Below are 27,058 nucleotides of genomic sequence, written 5' to 3'. Positions count from 1 at the left end.
TTGTGGGTTTCACGCCTATTTTGGTGAATTCGTCTCATTTGTACAATATGAGTGTTGTCGGATTTAGAATAATCGAGTAAAATGCATGAGGGAAGTGTGTGTTGAAGGAAATACACAAGCAAGTATAAACACATAAGAAAGCATATCAAGAATGGTAGTTAAATAATGAAATGATAAAACAAGTGTTAACACATAATAGAACAAGCTTTAATGCGTACGAATAACATGCCAAATATTACACATGAGTAACATACATGTTTAAAAGAGCATAAATAAGTAACAAATAAGGTATCATGTAGTAGTCCAAGCAAAGCATACGAATAAGGCTCTAAAACTATAGACTAGGTGAAAGCATTCCTACTTTTCCTAATTCCCTATAGTTATGGCTCTGATACCAATCTGTCACACCCCAACCAATGGCGGAAACATCGGGATGAGACGAAGTGTGAAGATTGCTCGAGACATCATAACGCTATTTGTGACAATAATTTAATAATCCAAATTTCATTTCCAAACTTCAAGTAGTCATCAATACAAGATCCCAAATAACAACAAGTTTAATCAAAATAACAAACCAACATAACCAAAATTCGATACAACATATTTAAATCTAACGTCTAAAGTGTGTATCTAGGCATCGTGCTACCTCTTTCATTTCATCATCATCAGCCTGTAACATGTTTAGAAATACTATTCAATGCAAAAGCAAAGGCGAGTATACAAGTTTGGTACATACATAGCATAAGATAAAAGTGTGAACAATCCCTCATAGCAAGCATGCGATTCAAGATAAACATTAAATATGGCATGTGTCTAACATATCAAACCAAGAAAACGCAACTTGCTCATGACATAACCAAAGTTTCAGTAGAGGCGGGTCGTTAATCCTATAGCGCTACATATGTCAAGGTTTGGCTCGTACGAAGTTAATGATAAGTTCTACACATAAGAATCACCCAAATTTAAAGTATCAAGCCATCACATATACAAGCATGTTATAGGAATGTTCATGTGTTTAGACAAAAGTTCATGTGTAAGTTTCAATAGGTAAACATATTACACCCCAAAAGTGATAAAAGTAAAAAGGGGGAATACGAGTATACTCACAAAGTTTGCATATGTTTTCCGATTATCCAATTGTTGACGAGTAGAGATTTAGAGTCCGAATGTATAAGGGTTAAAGTTCAAGTATGTTTAGAGTCGAGATTCGGTGTTTAAAACAACATAAAAATAAGATATGAGAATAACATGGAAAATAATCATTTAGTACATATGATGCTTGTTCTTGTCACTAGGAAACTCGAAGGAGTTTAGATGTTTTCATGGAACAAGGTTCCATTAGAATCGTGACAAGTTATCATAGTCTAGGATGATGTAATCTAGTACCCCGACATATGAACACTAGTTCATCATCAAAGATTCGATTATTCGAATAATATATTTAGGTTATATAATATATGTCCAATAGTTCAAGCATGAGGTAGAAGATTAAAATCTTCATTTTGGTACCTCTAAATGTCATAGAAGTCATGTAGGAGGTAGGAAGATCAAGTCTTCCATTTAGGCACCTCTATGTGTTCACCACTACACTTGATGTAAAAAAAACAACCAAGGAGGGTCATGAACATACAATAAAGAATAAGAAATATACACATTAACTAAGAGAAATCATCAAATCATGTGAGGATTGTATGTTTGGACAACCCAAGTTGTTCCATAATCACTCATGTATCAAAGACAAAGTTTGACATGACTTGTGGGTTAAAAACCCTAAACAAAACACCAAGTTTATGAGGTTTAATCCTCTGATTTTAAATGTCTCAACCTTGTTTTTAAGCTTAACCAACCATGGGATAAGTTGTAAGCATTAGGACATAGGTATGAGATGTGTTGGACACAAGTTGCATAGGTTTAAACAAGTTTTTGATGAACATAAAAACAAACAGAAAGTTTATGGACTATTTCGGGGCATTTCCAGGTCTGATTTCTCCAAGGAGAAGTCTAGGAATCGAACCCCATGATTATACAAGCAAGTAGGAAAAAGAATCGAGTGAATCGGATAAGAATTGAGTGAGTTATGCTCATTTTCGTGAAGGGGTGTCAATCTACTCGAACCCTTGCTTTCAGCTACGGTTTGGTGGATGTTTTGTGAGTTTTTAGGGTTGCAAAAGTGGTAGGGAGGCTGGTTATAAGTGGTATTTATAGGGGGAAGGATTAGGGTTTCAATGGGTTGGGCTTTGGAAGTGTTTAGAAGGGGTTACACCTTGAAACTAGCCCACAAAACCCAACTATATGGGCTGAATTTTTGCTGAATTGGGGCTGCCATATTTCTTTATTTTTTTTATTTTTTTAAAACATTATAATGAGTAATTTTGTTAGTTAAGTTGTGTAATAATGTGTAACAATGTTTCCCCTAACTTGTAACAAGGTGAAATATGAAATAAAACATGATTTAACTAGGTAAAAAGTGTAATGTACAAGTTTTATTTACGAAGCAAGTTCCGTATTTTACAACGATTACAATGAAAGAATGGTTATAAGAACACAAGATTTCCAAAGTTAGAATTTCACGTAAGGTTTCTAAATGTAGGAAGTTTGAAAACGCAGGGCGTTACAAGTGAGGCCCTTCACCTGTCGCGCGACGCTAGACCCTATTTTCGACAACAAGTTTCTTTCTTGAGCTGCATATTTGCCCAGCTAAGTTTTAACCAATTACTAACTTCAAAATAGCATAACTTTTGATCTGGACATCCGTTTTGTGTAATTCTTTTTCCTACGCGACCATAATTGGATTCTCCATCTTATGGAGTTAAAACCTGATATCTATCTTCTCAAAATATAGAATTTCAAGCCATCGGCTTGAAATTATTTTACTAAAACTTTTGACCCGTTTAAGTTTAAAACCACTAATTTGTATCTAATTAATCAAAATACATGCTCCAATGCGTTTAACACAAATTCTTTAGCTCGGGTTCGTAATTCTTATGAATTACGCAACTAATACGCAAGTTATGCGCAAGGATCTGTTTTGACCCGTTTAGGGGATTTAAGCAATTTAGTCTAAAACTGCCTCTTTTCTTTTCACATTTTTACAATTCCCCTATCTAAAGTATCTACCTATATTCCGAATTCACCATACAAGTTCCTAAATAACCCATATGGGTCGTTCGCCAAAATCACCCATCAAGGGCTTTTTGGTTAATTTTAGTCCTTCATTTTACGACGAAGGACTTTCGCTAGTATTTGACCAAAATATCACTTCTACTAAAATTCTAAATATGCGTACTTGGCTCGGGTCATAGCATCGACCCGTTTACATACTTATTGCTTTAATTTTTCTAGTTAAAGCATCGCAAACATATATTATTTCCTGTGAACACAAAACTCAACAAGTAGTCGTTAGTTATAATTGTCAAATGGTATTAACACATCATTTGACCCGTTTAGTCGGCATAACCATTTATAACCATTTATCAACGTATGATGTTATATTAAAACCATCATGCGCCTTAAACCTATTCCGGTTCGCGCCATGAGTTCTTATTACTTAAAAGACAATATTCTTAAATTGTTCGACCCGTTATAACTTTTATCAAATAGTGTCTTTGTTTTGATCGCTATCATTTTAACTATTTATTTGACCCACTTGGTTGTCGAGTGAATTCCATCACTTCAATGACATACCAAACACAACCATTTTCGCTATATCAGCATTACACATATTTTAACTACTTATTTTGACCCGTTTGGTTGTCAAGTGAATTCCATCACCTTAATGACATACCAACGCAACCATTTTCGCTATATCAATATTACACATATTTTAACTAAGCTTGTCTACATAAATGTAACGGGACGACAAGTCGCGTACCTTAGATCTTTCCTTTACGCCATGTATCGCTCCCGGATTTATCGCCAGCCTTCTCGCTCGAGTCGCCTATAGTGAACAACCCGGCTAATTATTAAATTGCCACTTTAAAGCATCTATATCATCCAATTTTGTCAAGAATCATTACATATGATTCTTTTCAAGTTTTATCATACTTCTATAGCTTTATGTTTTCACTTAGGTAATATATCAAACACCTTGTGGGCATGATTTTCATACTTGTTAGTGCATGCATCTGTCGACTTCGTCTTGTATCGAGTCTTGTGCTAGATAGGTTAGATCAGGGCACGATGTACGAGAAAATATGATATTTTAGATTGTAATTGGAGTGATTCCGCTTGTAAGGGAGATTCCGCTTGAAATTGACTTGTGACAGTTTCAAGCGAAATCAGATATTTAGTGATTCCGCTTGAACTGAATCTTGTCTCTTTCAAGCGAAATCAGACTTCTATATATACCTTAGGAGCGAAATCACTTGTAACTGTTCTTGATTCCGGCAACGAAGTGCTGCCGAAGTGCTGTCCGATTGTAAACTGATTCTGAGCAATATATAAGGCAATTTAAAGGGAATTCAAACTGTTTCTACATTTGTTTCTTTGTTTCCGCCTCTGAAACAGATTATAACTCCTCTGAATGACTCGTTCGGGTCCGTACACGATCCTACAATACGTTTATCAATTTAGCTCCTAATTAATTTTTAACCAAGTTTTATTCACAATAATCAAACCCTTGGTCTAGTATTCATGCACAGTATCACTATCTTGCATCATCATCAATTTTCTCGCAATTTAACATACTAAATCATGTGTTCATCACAAAGATATAAAAACCTACTTATACATATATGGGTGGTTATCAAATTCCTACTTTTCAATCTTAATTCATCAATTTTTCGACTAGGGTTTGTTCCTATATATGGATTCATCCTAGTTTCACCTAAACATCAATCATGCAAGCTCGAATTTCGATTTCATAAGTTCATCAAGAATTCAAGATGGAACCATATAGTGAAATTTAACATACCTTGTGATCCCTTCAATGAGGTGATCACCAACTTGAGCCTGGATTTCAATTTGGATTCGAATTGCCTTCTTAATTTGATCAATTCTTGCAAGTTAGGGTTTAGTTGAAGGAGCCTTGTTCGCTCCTGTGATTCCTACGACCAGAACACACACAAAGGTGTGTGTTTTGGTGTTTTAGTTTTAATTAAATGAAAACCATTTTTCATTTTAACCTCTTTTAGTCCCTCAACTTTACCCAGGTTTACAAAGGGTGCTTCTAACCATGTTTTTCTTATTATTGCAAGACTTATAATTAACTAGGTTATTTATTCCTAGTTATTCTATCTTGACCATAACCGACATTTAGTTTAAAATATTAAATCTATATTTTCAGGGTGTTACACATGTGAGACTTGTTACATTATTGAGGTGGCAAACATGTTACATGTGAAACAAAAATGTTACATATGTTACACTGTAGGTGCACCACGTGTAACATTAGTCAACGTGTTGTTCCTGCAACATATCATGTAAAAAATGACTATTACACATGTTACAGATTCTGTATAACATGTGCAAGTTGGTGTAGCAAAAAGTAAACACATGGATATTGTGTTACACGTTACACTAGCCTGTAACATGTGTAACAGTCATGTAAATAGTGACTGTTACACATGTTACACATTCTGTATAACATGTGTAAGTTGGTATAGCAAAAAGTAAACACATGGATACCCGTGTTACACATGTTACACCAGCTTGTAACATGTGTAACAGTGTTCAACCTGGTGTTTCTGCATGTATCAATGTAACACATGTAGTCGCACATGTTACTTCTTATGTATAACATGTGTGACTTGGCAGTATAACATGTGTGACTTGGTGTATATCTTGTAAAAAGTGGCTGTTACACATGTTACAGGTTCTGTATAGCATGTGTAAGTTGGTGAAACAAAAACGAAACACATGGATAACCGTGTTACACATGTTACATAGCCTTGTAACATGTGTAACGTTGTTCGACCTTGTGTTTCTGCATATATCATGTAAACACATATAGTTAAACATATTACTTGTATAACATGTGCAACATGGCATCACAAAATGGTTATGTGTGTTTCACTAAAAATTTAGAAAGATGTGTACCGATGTTACACATGTTACATCTTGTGTACCATGTGTGACCTAGTTAATATAGGTGTTAATTCCTACTTTATGTTGTGAAAAGTAGTAGTAACGCACCAAAAAATGGTGAGCATATGAGCCAGTACATGGAGATAATGGCGAGTCATTATCATCCGTATCACACCATTGATGAGTTATGATTGGGTGAATTAATTTGTCATGGTTTTGTATGTTTTTACTAGGGATTATGTTCGGAATATGGTTACTTTGTCAAGTTTATGATTGTGTAGGTTTGAAGTGAAGAGATCATGAGTGGTAGAAGCTTTACATTTGCACGAGGATAGAAATAAGACAAGAGAGAGCATGGACGTAGCCATACTTCCATAGGCGTATCCCTACTCTCACTCCATATTGATTTCTGGGAGTATTCCAGCTAAAAACATAGTTTCTGAATGCAGCCAGAGTATCAGTACGCCGACCAGAGTAGCAACACGCCCAACCTGCAGTTACCAACGATTTTAGGCGGTTTTAGGAAGATTTTTAATGCCAAAAACGTGAATATATATCATTGAACATTAGGAGCTGCCAAGGGACGACCAAGGATGAAGAATCTTGAGTGATAAAGTTTTTCTATGATCTTAATCATGTCTTTCACTTCTGAATTTCACATTCCATCATCATGAGTAGCTAAATCATTCATGGTTGCATCAAGGTCTAGGGTTTGATTTAATTTGGCATTCAATCTGAATTTTAAGTACATCTGACATGAATTTGCTTTGATTTGTTAAGTACCTGACTTTTTCTTTATGATTTCATGTGTTTATCATGTTTCTATGTTGAACAGTTTACTATTTTGAACACTTCATAACATTGTTTCTTCTATTTGGTGTTTATCATTAGAGAACAAGGTGTTTTGATTGATAGTGTCGGATAGTGAATTAATAATTGATAATAACCTCATCATACAATTATTTGGTCTAGAATCCTTAAAAGAGTTGTTGTTTGATTGAGGAGTCTATTGATTATTGTCACACCCCAACCGATGGCGGAAACATCGGGATGAGACGAACAAATTGCTCAAAACATCATAACACTATGTGACAATATTAATTTAATTCAAAATTTCATTTCAAGACTAAATGTCATACAAGGTTCAAATAAAAATAGCAACATTGTTTCAAATTGTAACATAACAACAAAAGATAGATTAATCTAGGTGTGTATCTAGTCCACCCTAAACCTTGTTTCGTCTTGCATATCATCTCAATAATTAACCTGCAACATGTATTAAAATAGAGTTCAATGCAAAAGCAAAGGCGAGTATACAAGTTTGACTACATAGCATAATAGAATAAAAACTCATATCCAACATGTTACATAGTGAATAAATTTACTAGCAATGCAATTTTGGCGTACTATATGATCAAACCCAAGAATACAACGCATAAAATAGCCTAATCCCAATAGTTTAGCGGGGTGGTAATGTTTAACTTAACAATACCCAATAGAATAGCGGGTGGGGCGTTAATCCTACAGCGCTATAATTGTTAAAGTGGGCTAGCAAAGTTAATGAGCATATAACGTTCCAAATCGTTCATAGAGCATACAAGCATAGCAAATATTCACAATAGTTTCATGTGTCGTTCATAGATAGAGTATGTTTTGTTTAAGCATAAAAGTTGTTTTGAATAGGCATACATGTTGCATCCCAAAGTGTACAGGGGAAAAAGGGATCGAGTATACTCACGGTTTACAAGTCTTGAATTAAAGATCCGAGAGTAAGCTTGGTGGATGATTTAGCTTGGAGCACCTAGTCCTTCTACACGAGGAAACGTAGGTGTGTGAGTTTGGCGTTTACGGAAGATTAAGAATATGGAATAACTTAGCATAAAGAAAATATATGTGTATGTGTAGGATCGTTATACGACCTGACGAGTCGATCAGAAGAGTGCTTAGACTAAATCAGAGGCGGAATTCATTGATTTAGTCTTTGTTCAACTTGATTTCACTACTTAACGTCTCCTTTATTGATTATCTGACAAATATACAAGTTCCGGAGACAAACAGGCAGGGCTTCGCCGTTTCACACACAAAACACGCACACAGATCCGCTCATAATGGCCCCTATTTATAGACTTATGGGTTCGCTTATATGGACATGTCCATATAAGCGGACCTATCATCAGTCATATAAGCGAACCTATATATGTGACAAATAAGCGGACCTCCTGATATGACCTATAAGCGGACCTATCTAATACATGATTTCTCGATTTCCGTTCACTATACAATCAGCCCTAGCCTAAGACTCGAACTAAGATGTAGTCGACAGACAACTGCACCAACAGACTCCCCCTTGAATGTTGACGGAATCTTCAGTGAGAGTCTTCAAACATTGACAGCTCTTCAATCTTGATCGGTCTTCTTCAGGAACTCTTCCTGGAATAAAGTACCTGGATCTTTCTCTGGCTCTAACTATCATCAGACTCCCCCTATCATCATGCTGGGATCGCCGTCTGGAAATCGTTATCACCATTGAAATCATCTCCTGGCTTTATCAGTTTAAACTCTTCTCAGGTTCTGATGTATCTCCTGGCTTTCCGTAGCAACAGGATCAGAAACCTGCACAACTCAAACAATCTATCACAAACAAACACAATTGTAATTCAACTTAATGAATCAACTAATCATTTAAGAATATTCAAGAATTTTTCACATTTAACAATTTATTAACTTTCCAAAATCTGATTAATCATTTCAAATCATTTTAACCAAAACAACTATTCATCTTGTTTAGCCTTTGAGATTTTGAATTTCAGCTCTCCAACATCAGTTGTCGAAAATCTTTTTGGATTTTTCAAATATGAAACACAAATGCAAAACATCAATTAAAATGCAGAAATGAAATATATACAAACATATTTTTGTGAGTTCGTGCAAGAGGATCATATCAGCTGTTTGACTAAACACTAGCACCGTTAAGCTGTTATTTCATTTTAAGCTTTTAAACAGTTCGCGTTGATTGTCGATATATTGATCCACTTAAATTCTCACAAAATGTTCAACCTGTTCGAGATACAGATTTAGTGTTTTAGAACTTAAACATCTACATGTGTCCCACCTCAGTATATACTCCCGTATCCAGACCCCAGTATTCAGTCTTACAGGTGAGTATACCACAACTGATATCTGTTAAGGGGTAATGTGCGAGGGCCGTGAGAGCTCAGGTCGATACTTCCGTATACGCAGAGAGATGACGGCTTCGACTTTAAGGTGGGTCCCCTTTAGAGGATCTTTTTTACAACAGCAGCGATTATCAATTTTATTGTTTCATCAGCTTGCAGAGGGCGATGCTATGTTTCAAGCATTTTGCAGAAAGCATTATCCGGGGACTAGGTCAGAACTTCCATTCAGCAGAAGTCTCGGGATAATACCCCAGATATCACTGAGTATAAAGACCTAGTATCTCAGAATACGGGACCCTTCAAACAGGATTTCAGGGGTCACCTATATATCCTGGAGGTGTTCCCCACGTAGACGTAAGTAAAATTTATGTTTATATCCCAAACTGATCTACTAATTCTGTGAAAACCTATCGGCACATCTTTAGCGAGACTGCTTAATTGCATTTTAATCACTACAAATCTTTAGCGTACTGTGCCAGTCTAGCTGATGTACTATCATTTCCCCTATTTGCACCAAAACTCATTTTTAATTTTATCATGTTTTTGGATTTTTCAAATTTTCTAATGTTTTTGGATTTTCTGAAAATTTCTTACTCCCCCTAAAATGCAAACACATTAACGAAAATATGAAAACAAAAACTGTACAGAAACATGACAACCAATATCGAATCACTTCAATTCGCCATTCATTAGCGCATAAACAATCAGAACTCCCCCTATCAACAAACTATTTTCCCATTTAGATTTCAAAACACTTAAGTTTGTTTTAATCAAAATGGTTTTTCCGGAAAATAAGTTTGATTGATTTTACCACTTGTAGATTACCACTTATAGGTTTATCAAACAAATGTTCGGGGATGTGGTTCATCATCTTGTCTTCCAACCAGATGTAGGAAAATACAAGTACAAATTAATGTCCTTGATTTACCATATGCAATCAACCTGTCTAACCACTTGTAAACATAACAAACAAACATAAACAAACCTTTTTACCGTTTGTATGATTGACGTTACCGAATATTACTTAAGAAAGATGTCGATTCATGCTCCACGCTTACCAACCTGGGAGCTCCGGCAAGTCAGGTTTTTCTATTTGAACAGATTCACCCAAGCCTGACAGTCCTTGGGTGATTTCGAATTCTTATTCAACAATGGTGGAAAATTTGCATCATCCATTGTTAAATCTGAATTCTCCTTTTTTACCTCAACTAATGGCTCCTCTGGTTTTGACGCACCAGAATCATTGCCCGCAGGTGGCTTGTCTGACTTTGACCTGTCAGATTCATCGCCGACCATTTTCTTCTTCCTCTTTCGTCTTCAGATTTGTATTTGATGAACTTATCTTGCTTGACTTTGCAGCCGAGGAAGTTGATTCATCAGAACTCTTATTCTTTCCAACGGATGAACCCGAGGACAAAATTTTCTCCAAATACTCTCTAGCCTTCTTTCTCTTCTTCCTCAGTCTGCCTTTTTGCCCCTGTGAAAGTTTAACTTTCTTTTCTTGACTTGTCTGTTCTTGAACTTTAGATTTTAGAACCTTCTGTTCATGGGGCTTGACTTTGACTGGAATTTTTGCCACTCTCTGAGAATTAACCCTCAATCTGTCATTTGATTTCCTTGGGCATTCTTTGGCAATGTGACCTTTGATTTGGCAATTGTAGCATCTTCTGGTCTCATAACTCCAATTCCGGCAGTTAACAGCAATGTGTCCTTGATAACCGCATCGGTAACACACTCTGTTATTGTACCGTATACCACCTTCACACCAAACGCTCAGATCATAGCATTGTCTGGCTTGGTGATATTCTTTCCTCAAGTTTGCTGGATTTGGCTTTTGAGCACTATGGTCCGACCTGCACCACTTATTACCAACAGTTTTTGAGTTTTCATTTTTTACCTTTTGTAATTTTTCATTACGATTGGATGATCGATCTGATGAACTTTTATTATCTTTTTGTTTTTGTGCCACTTTCTTCATCAAAGGTCTTTGTTTAGAACATTCACCTTTTTCAGTCGATTGAAGAACAGTTTTCTGAAAATTTTCTTTTAATTTTAAAAACAATTTTTGTTTTTCTAATTTTTCATTTACATCATCAGATTTCTCATCGCAATCTTCAACTTTGACATTGTCAAAGTTTGTGACATTGTCACTTATTGGAACAGAATTGATTGGTTTTGGACAGGGATACTTCAAACTGTCTGATGTAGTCACAAAACCTATCAATTTCTTCTCAAGTTCATCAATCTTGCTTCTGGAATTCTCAGCTTCCTTTTCAAACTGAGATATTCTTTCAAGATGAGACTTGATTAAATTTTCATTCTCATTTTTCAAGTTTTCAAGAACAGATTTTTCATTTTCCAAATCTTTTATCTGTTCCTGAAATTTCGTTTCATTTGCTTTCAAGTTTTTGTTCTCAAGCTTTATCCAGAAAATCTTCATTTTCTGAGGATTTCTTGTTGCTTTCAAACTCTTTCTCTTTTTCTTTCAAAAACTTATTTTCAGAATTCAAACTGTTCAAACCATCCAACAGTTTGTCATTTTCAGCTTTCAGTTTCTCACAATTTTCCTGCAACATAAGAATCTGTTTAATATCAGCTTGCTTCTCGTCTTCCAACTTCTTGACTTTCGATGTCAAACTTTCCGCATCCTTCAAGAGTTTGTCATTCTCAGTCTTGAAGTTGTCACATTTGAAGCACACTGATGCAGAATTTGAAGTTTCATACTTCACAGATTCTTCAACCTTTGACGCTTGTTCTTTCTCTATCTTATATGTACCTGCACCAAAGATTGTAACAAAATCAATAGGATTTTCATTATCATCAATATAATAACCTCTTTTCATATCATATATCAAATTTCTTTTTGCTGCCCAACAAACATTGATTCTTTTGTTTATTTCTTTTATCACATCTAAACTCAAATCTTCCAAATTCATTTTTATCTTATCCAATATCTCTCTCTTCTTTTCATACTTCTCATAATCGTGATTTTTAAGTTTTCTAATGAATTTATTCAGAGATAATTGTGAAAAATTATATTTTTCTCTCAAAGTTTTCAAGCAATCATCCCATTCAGCTGATAATCCATTAGCAAACTTTGATGTCTTATCAGCTTCTGTTATTACTATTTGATTATCCTTCAAATAGTCAATCAAGCGATCAAAACGTTTCTCTAAATCATCCAAGTTTTCATCTTTCTTGCTAAAAAAACATTCAGAACGTTTACTCCAAACCTCTTTGGGTAATTTCTGATAAGAACTACTAAGATATCCTCGATACCAATCATTCAACCTTTTAAGATCATTGTTTTCCTGCTCATCAAACCTCATTGTCATTTTACAGATAATCCCGACAAATCTTTGTTGTTCACAAAAACGAAACAGGTAATGATCACAAAAGCGGACCACCTGTAAAGTTCACAAAAGCGAACTTGATTGTTCACTCGAGTGGACCTACTTGGTCAAATAAGCGGACCTGGTTTGTACACAAGAGCGAACCAGAATCAGTCCTAATGAGCGAACCAAACTTTGTTACTACAAGCGAACCTCAAAAGCGAACCAACAACACAAGTGTCTTATAAGCGAACCACTATATTGTCACTTGGAGCGAACCAGATGAGCGAATCTCTTTGAGCGGACCTGGTAATTTTTGGAGCGAACCTGTTCCTTCGAGCGAACCTGATTGAATTTTCAAGCGGACCTAATGTAATTTTGGAGCGGATCTGCTGAAAATGTATCTATGAGCAAATCTCTCAAATTCTTTGGAGCGGACCTTACAAGCGAATCTATGAAACGTCTATAAAAGCGGACCTATCTCGGACACATTTTTGACCCACTTTTAGTCCATAATTTCGTCTGAAACTTTCAAGGGTTTGTCTATGTCCAGTAACACACAACCTGTGAGATTTTGATCCAATTTTAACCGGTAAAACTCCCTGAACTAACAAGAGAAGGTGTAGAAATCAGAATTTTGAGCGAAAATCGAGCTAAACAGTAAGAACTCTTCCTCCTGAGCTCTGATACCACATGTAGGATCGTTATACGACCTGACGAGTCGATCAGAAGAGTGCTTAGAATAAATCAGAGGCGGAATTCATTGATTTAGTCTTTGTTCAGCTTGATTTCACTACTTAACGTCTCCTTTATTGGTTATCTGACAAATATACAAGTTCCGGAGACAAACAGGCAGGGCTTCGCCGTTTCACACACAAAACACGCACACAGATCCGCTCATAATGGCCCCTATTTATAGACTTATGGGTTCGCTTATATGGACATGTCCATATAAGCGGACCTATCATCAGTCATATAAGCGAACCTATATATGTGACAAATAAGCGGACCTCCTGATATGACCTATAAGCGGACCTATCTAATACATGATTTCTCGATTTCCGTTCTATACAATCAGCCCTAGCCTAAGACTCGAACTAAGATGTAGTCGACAGACAACTGCACCAACAGTATGTAAAATAATCATCTTTTAAACCTTATAACCATCATATGACACTAGGTAACCAATATGGTTATTTAATGTTTTTCATGGGTAGTATACCCATTAGAATCATATTAAGGTTTAGGTCTTGGATGATGTTCTACTTCTTTAACATGTAAACATAAGTTTAACATCAAAGGTTCGAATGAGTATGTGCTTATACTTAGGTTAAATATTACATATTATTTAGGTCCAATATTCAAGTAGGAGGTAGAAGAATAAATCTCCATTTAGGCACCTCTAGTTGCAAGGATGTCATGTATGGGGTAGGAAGACTACGCTTCCATTTAGGCACCCCTTTGATGTTCACCACTTCACTTGATGTAAAGACAACCAAGGAGGGTCACGAACTAAGGTTTATACAAGTATGTAAAATAAACTAAACTAATAGAAATCATCAAATCATGTGAGGATTGTATGTTTGGACAACCCAAGTTGTTCCATAATCACTCATGCATCAAAGTCTAAGTTTGACATGACTTGTGGGTTAAAACCCTAAACAAAACACCAAGTTTATGAGGTTTAATCCTCTGATTTTTAAGTGTCTCAACCTTGTTTTTAAGCTTAACCAACCACGAGAAGTGTTGTAAGCATTAGGACATAGGTGTGAGATGAGTAGGCTCAAGTTTGATAAGAAATAACAAGTTGTTGAATAATAATAAACAAAACAGAAAGTTTTAGTCCATTTTAGGGCAAATCCAAGCATGATTCTTCCAAGGAAAAACCAAGGATTCAGACCCAAGGACATAACAAAGCAATAGGAAGAAGAACCAAGTGATTTGGTTGAGAAATGAGCAAGTTACACTCACTTTTGTGAAGATACAAGAATCTGTCCAAAACTCAGGATTACTGCAGATTAAGAGTGATTTTGTGAAGATTAGAGAGTTGTGAAAGTGTCAAATGGGTTGGAGAAGGTGGGTATTTATAATGGAGGAGTTATAAGATGATTGGAGGTGATTAGAGGTGGATTAAAGGTGATTGGGTGGGTTAGATTAATGGGATTTCGTGCATGCAGCTCAAAGAAACACACATTCTGCCGAAACAGGGGCCTAGCACGCCTAGGGCCTTGGCGTCACGCGGCGCCTCACTTTTGATAAGTTCCATTTTGTTGCACTTTGGTCCCTGTAGTTTCTTGTTTGATTTATTTTGATGCCTTTTTGATAGTTTAGGGACTTGTTTGGTCATAAAGGCATAGTATAAGGTGAAATCAAGTACGACGATCATAATCAAAGTATAATTAAGCGCATAAATGTCATAACTAAGTATCGTTCTCGTTCAAAACACGTTCAATGCATAAGTTTAGTTTAATTACAAGTTTAGCACATAGTTTCCAAGAATAACGTTCAAGCACAAATTGATTCACCAATCGAACATACGAGCATAATTAGAGTGTGTACAACATAAATGTAACAAATACAAGTTTCATTAATGATCCAAGTCTCGGTTTGACAATGGTTACAAAGAAAGGAACGATTACAAGAATACAAAGTTTCCAAAAATAGAAATACGAACAAAACTTTCTATAAATGGAAAGTACAAAAGAGCCGGGCGTTACAGTCTCCCCTCCTTTAGGAAATTTCGTCCCGAAATTTAGGAAGACGTAGGGAAAAGATGAGGATACTTCGACTTCATATCCTTTTTGAGTTCCCAAGTAAATTCGGCGCCACGTTTTCCTTCCCATCTAACCTTGACGATAGGAATCCAACCCCGTTTGTAACGCGATTGTTGGGTGATTTGATGGGCTGGCTTCGAAGGAACGGGGTTTGCGGCTTGCTTATCGCGAACACGGTTGTTGTTCAAGGACGCGGCCAAACGGTAAATGGCTTCGATGCTATCGAGTTTGGCTGCCTCGATCGTATCACGCATGCTAGGGGGCAAACCATTGATATACTTGCTCTTCTGGCGCTCAGGGGTCGAGACAAGGTGAGGCGCTATGAAATTGAGTTGCTTGAACCGGGTGGTATAGGCTAGGTTATCATCTCCCACTTGCTTAAGAGCCCAAAATTCTTCCTCTAGTTTTCGTTGCTCATGAGGCGGGCAAAACTCGTCCATCATCAAGGCTTTGACTTCCTCCCAAGTCAACGCATACGCTAGCTCGTTCGACCGGATGTTTCTTTCGCTCGTCCACCACTCAAGAGCTCGTGCTTGGAATACCCCAGTTGCGCTACGCATTTTTAGCTCTTCAGGGCAGTCACTGTTGATGAAAGTGACCTCAATGCTATCGAACCACGCGAGCATGGCGGTCACCCCATCATTGCCAGTGAATGGCTTGGGATTGCAAGACGAGAAGTGTTTAAAGTTGAACGAAGCGGGCTTGCGTGCTTCGACCTTAGAGTCGACGGAAGAGTGAGGAGTTTCGGAAGCTCGAATCTCAGAAATGACTTTGGGGACGACACGCGCAAATTGATCGGCCATGAAAGCCATCATCTTCTTGGTGGAGCGAGACTTTGACTTCTTAGACGCGTTGGAGTGACGAGAAGACATCTAAGATTCAAAAGAACGAATAGGTGAGACTTGGTCATAATGTTTGTTTAAGAAAAGAAATTGATCACATAGCATAAAGGGTCACATAGCATAAAAGGTTCACTTGATTCACATGGCATAAAATGTCATATAGCATAAAAGGTTCATAAAAGATTATGACGTCTCACATAGTATAATCATGGGTTTCACATAGCATAACATGGATAAGAAAAGCATTGTAAATTTAGTTTGTTCATGAGAGGGATTATTATTGTTTGTGATTGCGATAACGTGCAAAATGATTAAAACGACATTTGGAAATGAACGAACGTTCAAGTATAAAATCACATATAAATTGAGATACATAAAAGAGAGGCTCAATAAAACATTGGATTGTTTCGGGTAGAGAAACGTCGACTATTTCATAGTGGGTCGAAAGTTCTTTCGAATTAGAGATATTGTGCTTTGGCCTATAAGTAAGATACTCTCGTCGAGAAGCGATTAACGGTATCTTACCCTTCCGGTTACTACACATCTCTAAATGATTGAAACATTCGGGACTTTGGCGAGAATAAAAATCGAGGAATGAGACTTAGGGGCTGTTTGGCTAAGCTTATTGGAATGACTTATTTACTTATTTGCTTATTTGAAAAGCAAATAAGTCATAATGGAATGACTTATTTACTTATTCCTCTCACATAATAAGCTAATCCAAACACCTTTTAACTTTTCAAAAAGTAAATAAGTAAATAAGTCACTAAAATAAGCTTAGCCAAACAGTCCCTTAATCGACGAGATGCGGGTTTCACCCCTAACTTGCCGATTTCGTACCCTAAATGTGGTTGGTACTCGTCGGCCAAAAATAAAATTTTGACACTTTGACGAGGGTCCACTAGAGTTGAAATGGAAATTACCATTAAGTTGTGGATGTCACTCCTAGCTTAATGGTGGAATTTCGTGCAAAATAGATTAAAGGTAGAATGAGAGTCGTTTACCAAATTGTGCGTTTCACGCCTATTTTGGTAAATTCTTCTCGTTGGTGTTACAAGAGTATAAAAATAGCATAAGTGTATTCGTGTTAGCCTTAGGAAAGACACATAAATTTAATCAAAAGAAGTATAGCTAGGAAGCATGCATGGTAGAGCACAAAACTTTTATTTAATTGTTACTTTAGCTTGCTTTTCTATAATAGACTATCAAATTTATTTGTTGGAATATGAGCGTCATTTAGTGTTTTAGATGACCATGCTAAGTGCTAAGAGATAATCATTACCTAAGTTTACTATGTATTAAAAGATTGCAAACATCTTTATTTTAATTATCACAGTTTGTTGAAGGTGATCGTTTATAGCCGTACATTCAATATTTGTATAGCAAATGTATGAAAGTGAAGCAAAATCAAGAAACTTTAATATAATACTGGTTAATGCTACAATATATTTAGGATTTAGGATATGCATCAGTGTTATTTAATTGTTTCAATGCGAAAAACAACCTTATTTAATTTTTTCAACGCATATGAATTATTCGTTTTCTTTTCAGGTGATTCATGATGGAAAATGATAATATGGATGATATGGAAAGCCACTCATTTACACCAACTTTGAATTTTTGGTATTGCATTTGTATTCGAGACTTTATGTTTTTTAACGGAATTGATTATGAACAAATAAGGATTGCATTTTAATGAAAGTTTTTGTTTTTATTATGAGTATTATGGTATTGTTTGTATTGTTTGACAAGAGTAACAAGTAGAAGAATTGGATGGGTACTACATGAATTGGGTAAATATGTAATTGAATAATGATATTAGAATGGAGAAATATGTAAATATTCATTTAATTGCTCATTAAGGGTAAAATAGTCAAAAATAAGAGTCATTTTAATCAAAAGGGGAAATATGTAATATATATGGGTTAGGGAGGAGAAATATGTAATTGTTTTTTTGGTTTGAGGAAATACGTAATAAACAGGCTTAGAAAGGGGAAATATGTAAAAATTCCTAATATAAATGGAGGCTTGAGATTTCTTCTTATTCTCAATTTTTCTTTGAACAACAAATTATATCCCCCTTTATAACACCCCTAACCATTTATTCTCAATTTTTAAACTCTTCTAAAAATCCCTCCTATATACATACAACATATCTATATACACACCTTTTGTTCATGTTTGTTTATAGGCAAATGAAGTTGTTTCTAGTCCTTGTTTTGTTCGCTAATACATTAAACAAACACAAATATACACAAACAAATGCATACACAAATATTATATATGCATCACTTAGGCTTTGGTCTATGATAAAAAGAATTAACTTTTGTGAGGAAACTAAGACTTAATCCTTAAAAAATGTAAATAGTATAAAATTTAGAAAAGACAAACTTAACGGTTAAAAAAATAAACAAAGATAAAGAAAATAATATTAACAAACGAGCATAAATAAATATAAAAACGAAAATACGTATTGAAAATTCACAATTTCTTATTTAAGAAAGAGTTAAATGTCATTTTAGTCCCTGTGGTTTGGACCCTTTTGCTAGTTTAGTCCAAATGTTTCATTTTTTGCAAGTGGTTCCAAAAAGGTTTCATTGTTGTCATTTTAATCCGCTGGGTTAACTTAATCCATTATTTATGTTAACGAGAAAGACAATTCGGTCATTTTATATGGCTGAATTGCTCTTCAAGTTTACAGAATTACATATAAAATGACCGAATTGCCCTTCTCGTTAACAAGAAAAATGGATGAAGTTAACTCAATGGAGTAAAATTGCAACAATGAAACCTTTTTGAATTTACATACGAAAAATAAAACCTTTAGACTAAACTGAAAAAAATGACAAAAAAAAAAAAAACTAAAATTACATTTAACTCTTTAAGAAATGAAGAGGTGAAGACAATAGTAGATTACCAAAGTACCCATCCGATACAAACTTGATCACATTAGTTATGCAAAGAGTCTGAGGGCATCATAGTAAATTGAACGAAAAACAAACATTCTGTTAGAATCCATCTCACATATAATCAATCCCTGATACTTTCCCGCTCATTTTCTCGACTGCTTAAACCAACCACCACCAGTCTCTTCATCTTCTACACAGTAACCCTAGCTAGCCATGACACAGGATGCTAAAATCCTTCATCTTCTTCTTCTAATCGGATACTCTCTTCTCATATCTTTCATTTCTCCATCTGATTCATCGCTCGAGTACGACTATTATCGCGAATCATGTCCTCAAGCGCAACAAGTTATCAGATCGACGTTACGCCGGATCTACGACCGGAATTCGACCGTCGCTCCTGCTATTCTTCGTCTCGTTTTTCACGATTGTTTTGTACAGGTTTGTTATGCTTCTTTTGATGTGTTAATTGTTGTCGATTTCATATGTTATGAGTTATTATTTTTATCAACTGTTGATGATCTACTGGTTATTGTGCTTATCTAATTTGTATCGATGTTGTAATTTCGAATCGTGTTTGATGTGAATAGGATTTTGTTACGTGTAATAGGATATTGATAGAGCGGCTAGATCTTGATGAGATTTTGTATTGTTATTGCAAATTAATACAGTAGTTCTAGGTTTTGATGCCAGTTGTAGCTTACTTAGATCATATTCTGTGAATAGTAGACACACTACTAGTGGAAACTGGAAAGTGGCAATTCACATGGAAATTGATGTATGTAAAATGTTCTTTTGAGACAGAGGATGTATAAATAAATATTCATATAATCATATGTATGTTTGTGTACGCATATACGCGTCACACAAACATATGTAGACACACAGATGTATTGTATGCATTTGTTATGTTTAGACTTCAGTTTTAATTGAATTACAGTGAAACATGATGTAGGGATGTGATGCGTCGGTGCTTTTGGATCGTACTGTCTTTATGGGGAGTGAGAAAGACACTCTACCAAATCAGTCTTTGAGGGGATTTGATCACATTGACATTATCAAGTCCGAATTGGAAAACGTTTGCCCTGGTGTGGTTTCTTGTGCTGATCTTCTTGTGGTGGCTGCTCGTGAGAGCGTGGTTTTGGTAATTAGCTTATTCCTCTTACAGTTAGTTATATCTGAGAGGATATAACTATATAGCATCTTGATTACTAACGTTTGATCTTTTGTTTATAGGCTGGTGGACCATTTTATCCTGTACACACCGGTAGGAAAGACAGTGATCACTCTTTCCCTGAAATTTCATATGAGCTTCCTAGCCCCTTAGATGATCTTCCTACAACCATTGCGAGATTTGCGTCAAGGGGATTTACTGTAAAAGAAACAGTCACTCTTTTAGGTACGAATTAATCATATGTTATACTGTCTTAGTTGTGCTTATTATGTCTTTCAAGTTCCCAATGTTGATTTTAATTCTCTAGTCTTTTTGGTTGGAGAACTACCATCTTCCGTTTTTTATGGTTTTTAATCCCAGTCAGAAGTACTACTATTCCAGTTTGAAAAACTTAGCTCTATGAATTATTGATGTTGTTCTTCAATGCTTAGTTATTGAAATAACCGAATTAGTGATACCATGTAATCTAACTTGCAGCACATGGCAATTAGGTTCAATACATTAACTTAGAACTTACCTCTTAAAATGGCATCTCTGGTAGACACCAGGTTTAAGGTAAAATGTTCAAACAACACAGAACTACAAACATTGTCTCCTTGGTCAATGTTATCTTTTAGCCTTTATAAATCCATCCTTCAGTTCTTTTCCTGTATTTTATTCTTTCTTGTTGCATTATTGGTGGTCAGATAGGGTGACTGACGGCAGGTAGGACAAAAGGTCAAAGAGGTTGGTTGGGTAATAGACTGCAAATAGTGCATTAACAGATTTTAGAAACATTATCGTAATAATGGTAATCTGAACTTCGAGTAAAACAGTTTAGGAGGCTGTTTGCATTAAACATACACTCCAGCAAACTTTAAATCCCCCATCCCTTTGACCATTCGTTTTTACGTAGATTATTTTGACCCGTTTAAGTATATAAATAAGCCAAGCCAAACCAAACTAAACCATTCAGAACTAAATTTGTAGCTATTTCCACTTATTGTCTGCATCATTGTTGCATAACACTAGAGGAATCACAACTTGATTTATTTGCAGGTGCCCATAGTACTGGAATGATTCACTGCAAGTTCTTTGAAAGACGGCTTTACAAATTTGGTGGGACTGATCAGCCAGACCCATCGTTGGATCCTGAATTTGCAGAACTCCTACGATCCGTATGCAACAGCACCCAAACCCAAAGCCAATCTGAGTCTTCTTCAGCATCACCATCAGCATCTCCGTCACCATCAACAACTTCAACAAAAAGTGATGAAGAAAGATCCATGAAGATGGACTATGAAGGAAGAGGATCAGGATTTGGGATTTTGTATTACCGCGGTCTTTTGCAGGGCAGGGGAATCCTGTTTGTAGATCAACAGCTAACAGCTGGGGAGGAAACCGCAAGTTGGGTCAGGCAATATGCATCAGATGTTTCTATGTTTCATAAAGATTTTGCACAGGTGATGATGAAGCTTTCCAGTACCCAAGTGCTGACTGGACTAAGCGGTGAGGTAAGAACAAACTGCAGAGAAGTGAGTTCATCTTTGTGGTAGGCTGCATGATGGTATCATCTTTGAATTTGCTTTTAACATTGTTTGTTACTTGATGTATGTTTGGTCAAAGCTTGTCTGATTTTTGTGAATTTGTCAACTAAGAAAACAATGATGTCCCAAAATTTTCAGATATACAAAGAAACAAATAACCTGGGTCTTAACATACGGTCAATGTCTCAGAATACAATCTCGTAACAATTTGATAATCGAAACTTTTTATTGTTAACAAATTGGTCAATGTGTACAACAGTCGGTGAAAAGCATATCGAAACAACAAATTAAATTAAATTTATATTCAAATGCGAAAGATATAACATTAAAATTTGTTAAAAATGTATCATTTCGAGAACTTAACTTTCTATATAGAATCTTTGTTATTTTATTTGAACGAAAAACTAGGATTAATGACGGACAATTGAAGTATCATCGTGCCATCAGCAGAATTACCCAATCATATCCATATCTACTAGGCTATAATGCCTATACATCAATTCAAGAGGAAACCTAAGACCGTTGGGTGTGGTTTGGTTAGTCTTTTTGGGGGCTACCCGCCACGTAGGCGTCACATCACCAAGGGTGGAGGACTATCCCTTTGAGGACTACCCAAGGGTGTGGAAAAGAGAGGACCATCCCTTCCGTCTTCCCGCAGCCGTTTGCGACATGACGAGCCCCAAGGGGGCGGTGTGCGACGTGGGGGACGAACCGAGACGGGGAGGGGACGACCCCCCATACTCCATGGTCTGATAAATAAATCTGGGAAAAACCCCCCTTTGTGAGAATCGAACCCAAAACCTAATGGTCCCAAAGCCTTATCCCAATCTCAAGATGCCACTAGGCTATAATGCGGGCGAATCTTTGTTATTTATATTGAAAAAAACAAAAATATATATTATTTATATCTTTTTTTTAAGTTATGGCTGATAGATTTTACTGACAAAAAACTCATAAAATAGGTTTCACACGTAAATATATCTACGCTATCTTCTCGAGTTTCATTTAGCGAAGGAAAAGAAATGATTTGAAAGGATTTAAAAAGAACCCGTGTTCTAGAGTTTTTTTAAAGAAAGAAATGGAAGGAAAACTTAAGTTTTTTTTCCTTCATTTTAAATCCTTTCAAATTGAAGAGATTTGGAAGGAAAACATTTTTAATACTTGAAATCTTTTGTTTTCTTTTCATTTCCTTCGAACCCGGAAACACGATAGTTAATTCAAATTTTCCTTTCTACTCCTTTTCTTTTGTCTCATTAATTCATTTTCTCTTCTTTACTTTTGTTTTATTAAACTCGGGTACATAGCACTAAAGATAATTCTTAAGTTTTACAAAACTAGTAGATGTTAGGCTTTCTCCATCGGTGCCTAGGTGGAGAGCAGCTCGTAGGATCCAAGTGACGTGTAGAGAAGAAGAGAAGGAGTGTGTGTGTGAGGAGAATTGCTGCCCTTAATCAAAAATGGATATTTTATTGTTTTGGACTTTGGGTTAAGTTTATCAGATGGGCATCCTTTCAATTAAATTATTCTTAATTTGGACTAACTTTCTCATTTGGGCTAATAAATTATACAAGTTTGGAGTTATAAATGTTTGGGCTTAAAACTATTAGGGATTTTATTAAATTCAAGTATCCTATATTTTTTTTTTCAGAGGTATCCTCGTATTTATTCAGAGGTATCACTTGTATAAAACCGAAAAAAAAAAACTACACAACAAAGACGGGGTTGAGCCGTAGCCCACGCAACCCCTAACAACACTATAGTTCCGCCCCTGTTTGTTCTTAGATAAGGGCGGTGGCATTCCATTAGTAAAAAAGAAAAAGATAAGGGCGGTGCGTTGATGGTTTGTGAGAGAGGTAAGAGAGAGAATGTTTTTATGAGAGAGGTTGGAGAGAGTGAATGTTAGAATCTGTGGGAGAAGAGGGATTGGCAGGGTAAGAAGGGTATGTCATAGAGAGTCTTTAACTTGTAAATTAAATGGAAAGGTAAAAAAGCTTAAATTTAGACAAAAATGAAACATATTCGTAGTTTCTGATACTTAAACGACAAAAAAAGATAGATAACAAGTGTAAATTGCTAATAAAAATTAAATATTGGATCCTTCTAAACACATTTTATTTTCAGATATGTAAAGAGTAACTCATTCTGAAATTCTAAAAAGACTTTCATAAAACTCTTGATAAAATTCAATAATCGACTTTATTTACACATTACTGTGCCTATTTTCATTTATTTGTTATTCTAGTGGAATTGAGTTATTATCTTCATAACTCGTCTCAAGTAAAAAATCAATTCCATTCATACAATCACAAAATTCATATTGTTTTCTCATCCAATATCATTGCTTGGTTCTATCACAAATTTCATATGTTTTGTTCTTGGAGATAAACAGAGCCGACCCGAAGGGTGTGTGGGATGGGTGACGGCTCATGGCCCAAACCCATCGGGGACTATTTTTTTTTTTTTTTTTGTATTAGTTTTACACTGTAAAGGTAGAATATATGCGTAATGAATCGGAAAAATGCCATCTTGAAGCACTTGGTTTGGTGGTTTCAAGGTTACTTTAATAATAAGAAGACACGGGTTCTAATCTTGTTGTCCTTAGTATTGTTTTTTTGTTTCTTATTTATTGCCTAATTTTGTCAAGTTACATTAAATGATTGTTGTTGATTCAAATGACATTAATTCATTTTCATATATTTAATTATATATATATATATTTTTAAAATTTATATTTAAGTGGCCCGCATTTTTTGTTCGCACAGAGCCTAAAGATTTTCGAATATTTTCGGAGACTGCATGGAGATAAAGATGAAGAACAAACACCATATACGATCTTATAGCCCCACTCCCACGATTTTCTAAAACACCATGTTTTTCTGCCAATCTTCGAAGCTGAAGCTGGAAGAATATTAAGACGGAGAACCTAAATCTTATACGCCCACTCCCACGATTTTCTAACACTAGATTTTCTACCAATTGAATGGTGAAGATGAAGACGTAGAAGAAGAAACCGAATGGAAATGAAGACCAATAACATAAACCTTATGTGTTCCTTGCAAGCAAATGATGGACTAAATCAATTGAACCAAAAATCGTTGCAAGCAGAATGTGTGAACAAGATATTTTGAACAAGAAACCAAGCATGGCAGTCACAATGATATTATGCTAATATTCTACACATATGTAAACGTTCTACGTATGCAGAACTTAACAATTTACATATATGTAAGTGTTCTATAAATGTGTAACTTAAGATTTGCATGTATGTAAATTTATACAAATGTTCATGTTCCATTTTATCAAAAAACTTCAAAGAAAATGAATTAGCTTCGATTTTTATAATTAAATTCGTATACGGAATAGAGTTTTATGGGGTAATATGTTTTTTTTAACAAAACTAGGATTGCGACCTACCGCAATGCGGCGGGAATTCTTTCTTTTTTTTGAAAGGTGAGAGTCTACTTTGGTTGTGAGAGCAACTCCCACACCCCCCAAGCCAGGGGGCCCTAGCCAAGTCTGCCCATACTACGTTGTCTTAACCGGGTCCGCGCTGGTTATCAGACTTGGTTCCGGCTTTTCCCCGGAAACCGTTCTGCCTCCACACGAGAAGCCTCGCTAGAGTAACAGCCGGATGAAAACCGGGGGCGGACTCAGGCTCAGGCCCGCAGTCCTTTGTGTCCACGGGACTCCTCGCCCTCACTGCCCTTACCTCCAAATGCAGCAGGTGGGGATCGAACCCGGGTCTCCAAGGAAACCCAAAGTTCTTTCCACCACTCCACTACAAGTGGGGGATGCGGCGGGAATTCTTTAGTTATAACTAAGTCAATCTAGGACCCGTACATTATGTTAAACCTATCAAATGGGGAAAAATAGACGATGTAAAAACGTTCACCCACACACAAACGTTGCGTCGTGTTAACTCGCAAAATTTAGAACGAAACGTAAAAACGTTAAACCAAAGACGCACGTTGCGATGTGTTAAGTCACAAAATTTAGAACCAAGCATAAAACGAAAAATTTGCGGAAAATGAAAACTATAAAGGACCAAAGTTGAAAGTAAAAAAAAGTTATGAGGATATATTGCAAACGATAAAAAGTGTAAAAAGGGCTTAAATGCGCCTGCAGTACTCTGACCACGCCCCCGTGTCTGCTGGACACGGCCCCGTGGTGTGCAATAGAAGCTTCTATTAGTTTGTCTTTTCTGCTGCTTCTTGGGCACGGCCCCATTTGAAATAATTTATATGTTGCATTTTGCGCATATTAAATAACCCCACACTTGAATCTTTGCTTGTCCTCAAGCAAAACTCTTTATAATGTGGCTTTATTCACTCCCAAATGGAATGGGTAGAGGAGAAGGTTTTTGGGCTTGTCATAGAGTGTCGGGATTTTCCAAGATCGTTTAGGTTTTATTTTTATTTATTTACAATCCTATTCGTCATGATTTATTAAAAACATTTCATAAGATAAATTATTTATTAAGGCATAACATACCTTTTTTAAAATTCCATTTATAATCAAGTTCACATACCTCACGGGGGAAATCACTCACACTCGGCCGAAGGTGTATTTTTAGTGAATCACTCGAGAGCGGCGTGGAACTTATTTCTACCATAAGCTTGCCAAGCAATCAATCCTCCTCCTTTTTAACTTTATACCTTTGTAAATATCAAGAGGACTTTTTGGGTGGAGGGTTAGGCTTGGGTTAAAGGTGGGTGGTTGGGTTAGTGGTTAGTTTGAAAAGGGCGAAATGCGTAAAAAGCGTTGGTTATCGTAAAACATTTTGTTTTTGTGACTTTTTATTTTCAATGAAGTATTTATTCAAACAAGCTTTTGTTTGAGGAGCTTTGTTTGTTTATTTCTAACTTCATTATCATTCATCATTCTTTTTTTCTTTTTTTTTTCAAGAGTCACACGAAAACCAAGCTTTGTTACTAAAATAAGGGGTAAAAAAATGAAAAAGGGGTTTTGGTGGGTAAAAGGGTTTTGGGTTAAGAAATGAAAAGACTTAGGCTCAAAGGGGTTAACTAGGGGGAATTTTTGGGTAGGTAAAAAGAAAAATGAAAATAATGGTGTTGAAAGAAAAAAGTTAGTCCTAATGCCTCCATCATTTACTTACTTGGGTTTAAGTTGGTAAGGACTGGGAATGAATTATCGTGGCAAGTTCTAGAGTCGTAAGAATCAAGCGGCTATTCACACAAGAAACGAAAAATGAGCATTTAGTGTAAAGATATGTATTTGTATGCTCTATAAAGGCTCAAAACTCACTTTTGTGGGAATGGGTTTTTACGTGATCAAGTATATATA

The 27,058-nt window shown here is 35.9% G+C and overlaps 1 protein-coding gene across 1 annotated transcript; it reads left to right on the top strand.

Annotated features, from left to right (window-relative positions):
* Positions 1 to 19,196: 19,196 nt before the first annotated feature.
* Positions 19,197 to 21,928, top strand: LOC110890462 (putative Peroxidase 48). The gene is made up of 4 exons (XM_022138068.2): positions 19,197 to 19,495; positions 20,010 to 20,198; positions 20,291 to 20,453; positions 21,267 to 21,928. The coding sequence occupies exons 1-4, from the start codon at positions 19,271 to 19,273 to the stop codon at positions 21,761 to 21,763; spliced, it is 1,074 nt and encodes a 357-aa protein (XP_021993760.1). The 5' UTR covers positions 19,197 to 19,270; the 3' UTR covers positions 21,764 to 21,928.
* The last annotated feature ends 5,130 nt before the right edge of the window (positions 21,929 to 27,058 follow it).

The sequence above is a fragment of the Helianthus annuus genome, chromosome 11 (genome assembly GCF_002127325.2).
Source record: "Helianthus annuus cultivar XRQ/B chromosome 11, HanXRQr2.0-SUNRISE, whole genome shotgun sequence".
NCBI classification, from domain to species: domain Eukaryota; kingdom Viridiplantae; phylum Streptophyta; class Magnoliopsida; order Asterales; family Asteraceae; genus Helianthus; species Helianthus annuus.
Note: the sequence above shows the minus strand (reverse complement) of the source record. Positions and strands in the feature narration are given on the sequence as shown.

Bases quoted from the DNA above. Each gene is read 5' to 3' on its own strand.
- LOC110890462 (XM_022138068.2), top strand. From the start codon at position 19,271: ATGACACAGGATGCTAAAATCCTTCATCTTCTTCTTCTAATCGGATAC. The intron at 19,496-20,009 runs GTTTGTTATGCT...AACATGATGTAG, and splicing joins TTCACGATTGTTTTGTACAG to GGATGTGATGCGTCGGTGCT. The intron at 20,454-21,266 runs GTACGAATTAAT...ATTTATTTGCAG, and splicing joins AGAAACAGTCACTCTTTTAG to GTGCCCATAGTACTGGAATG.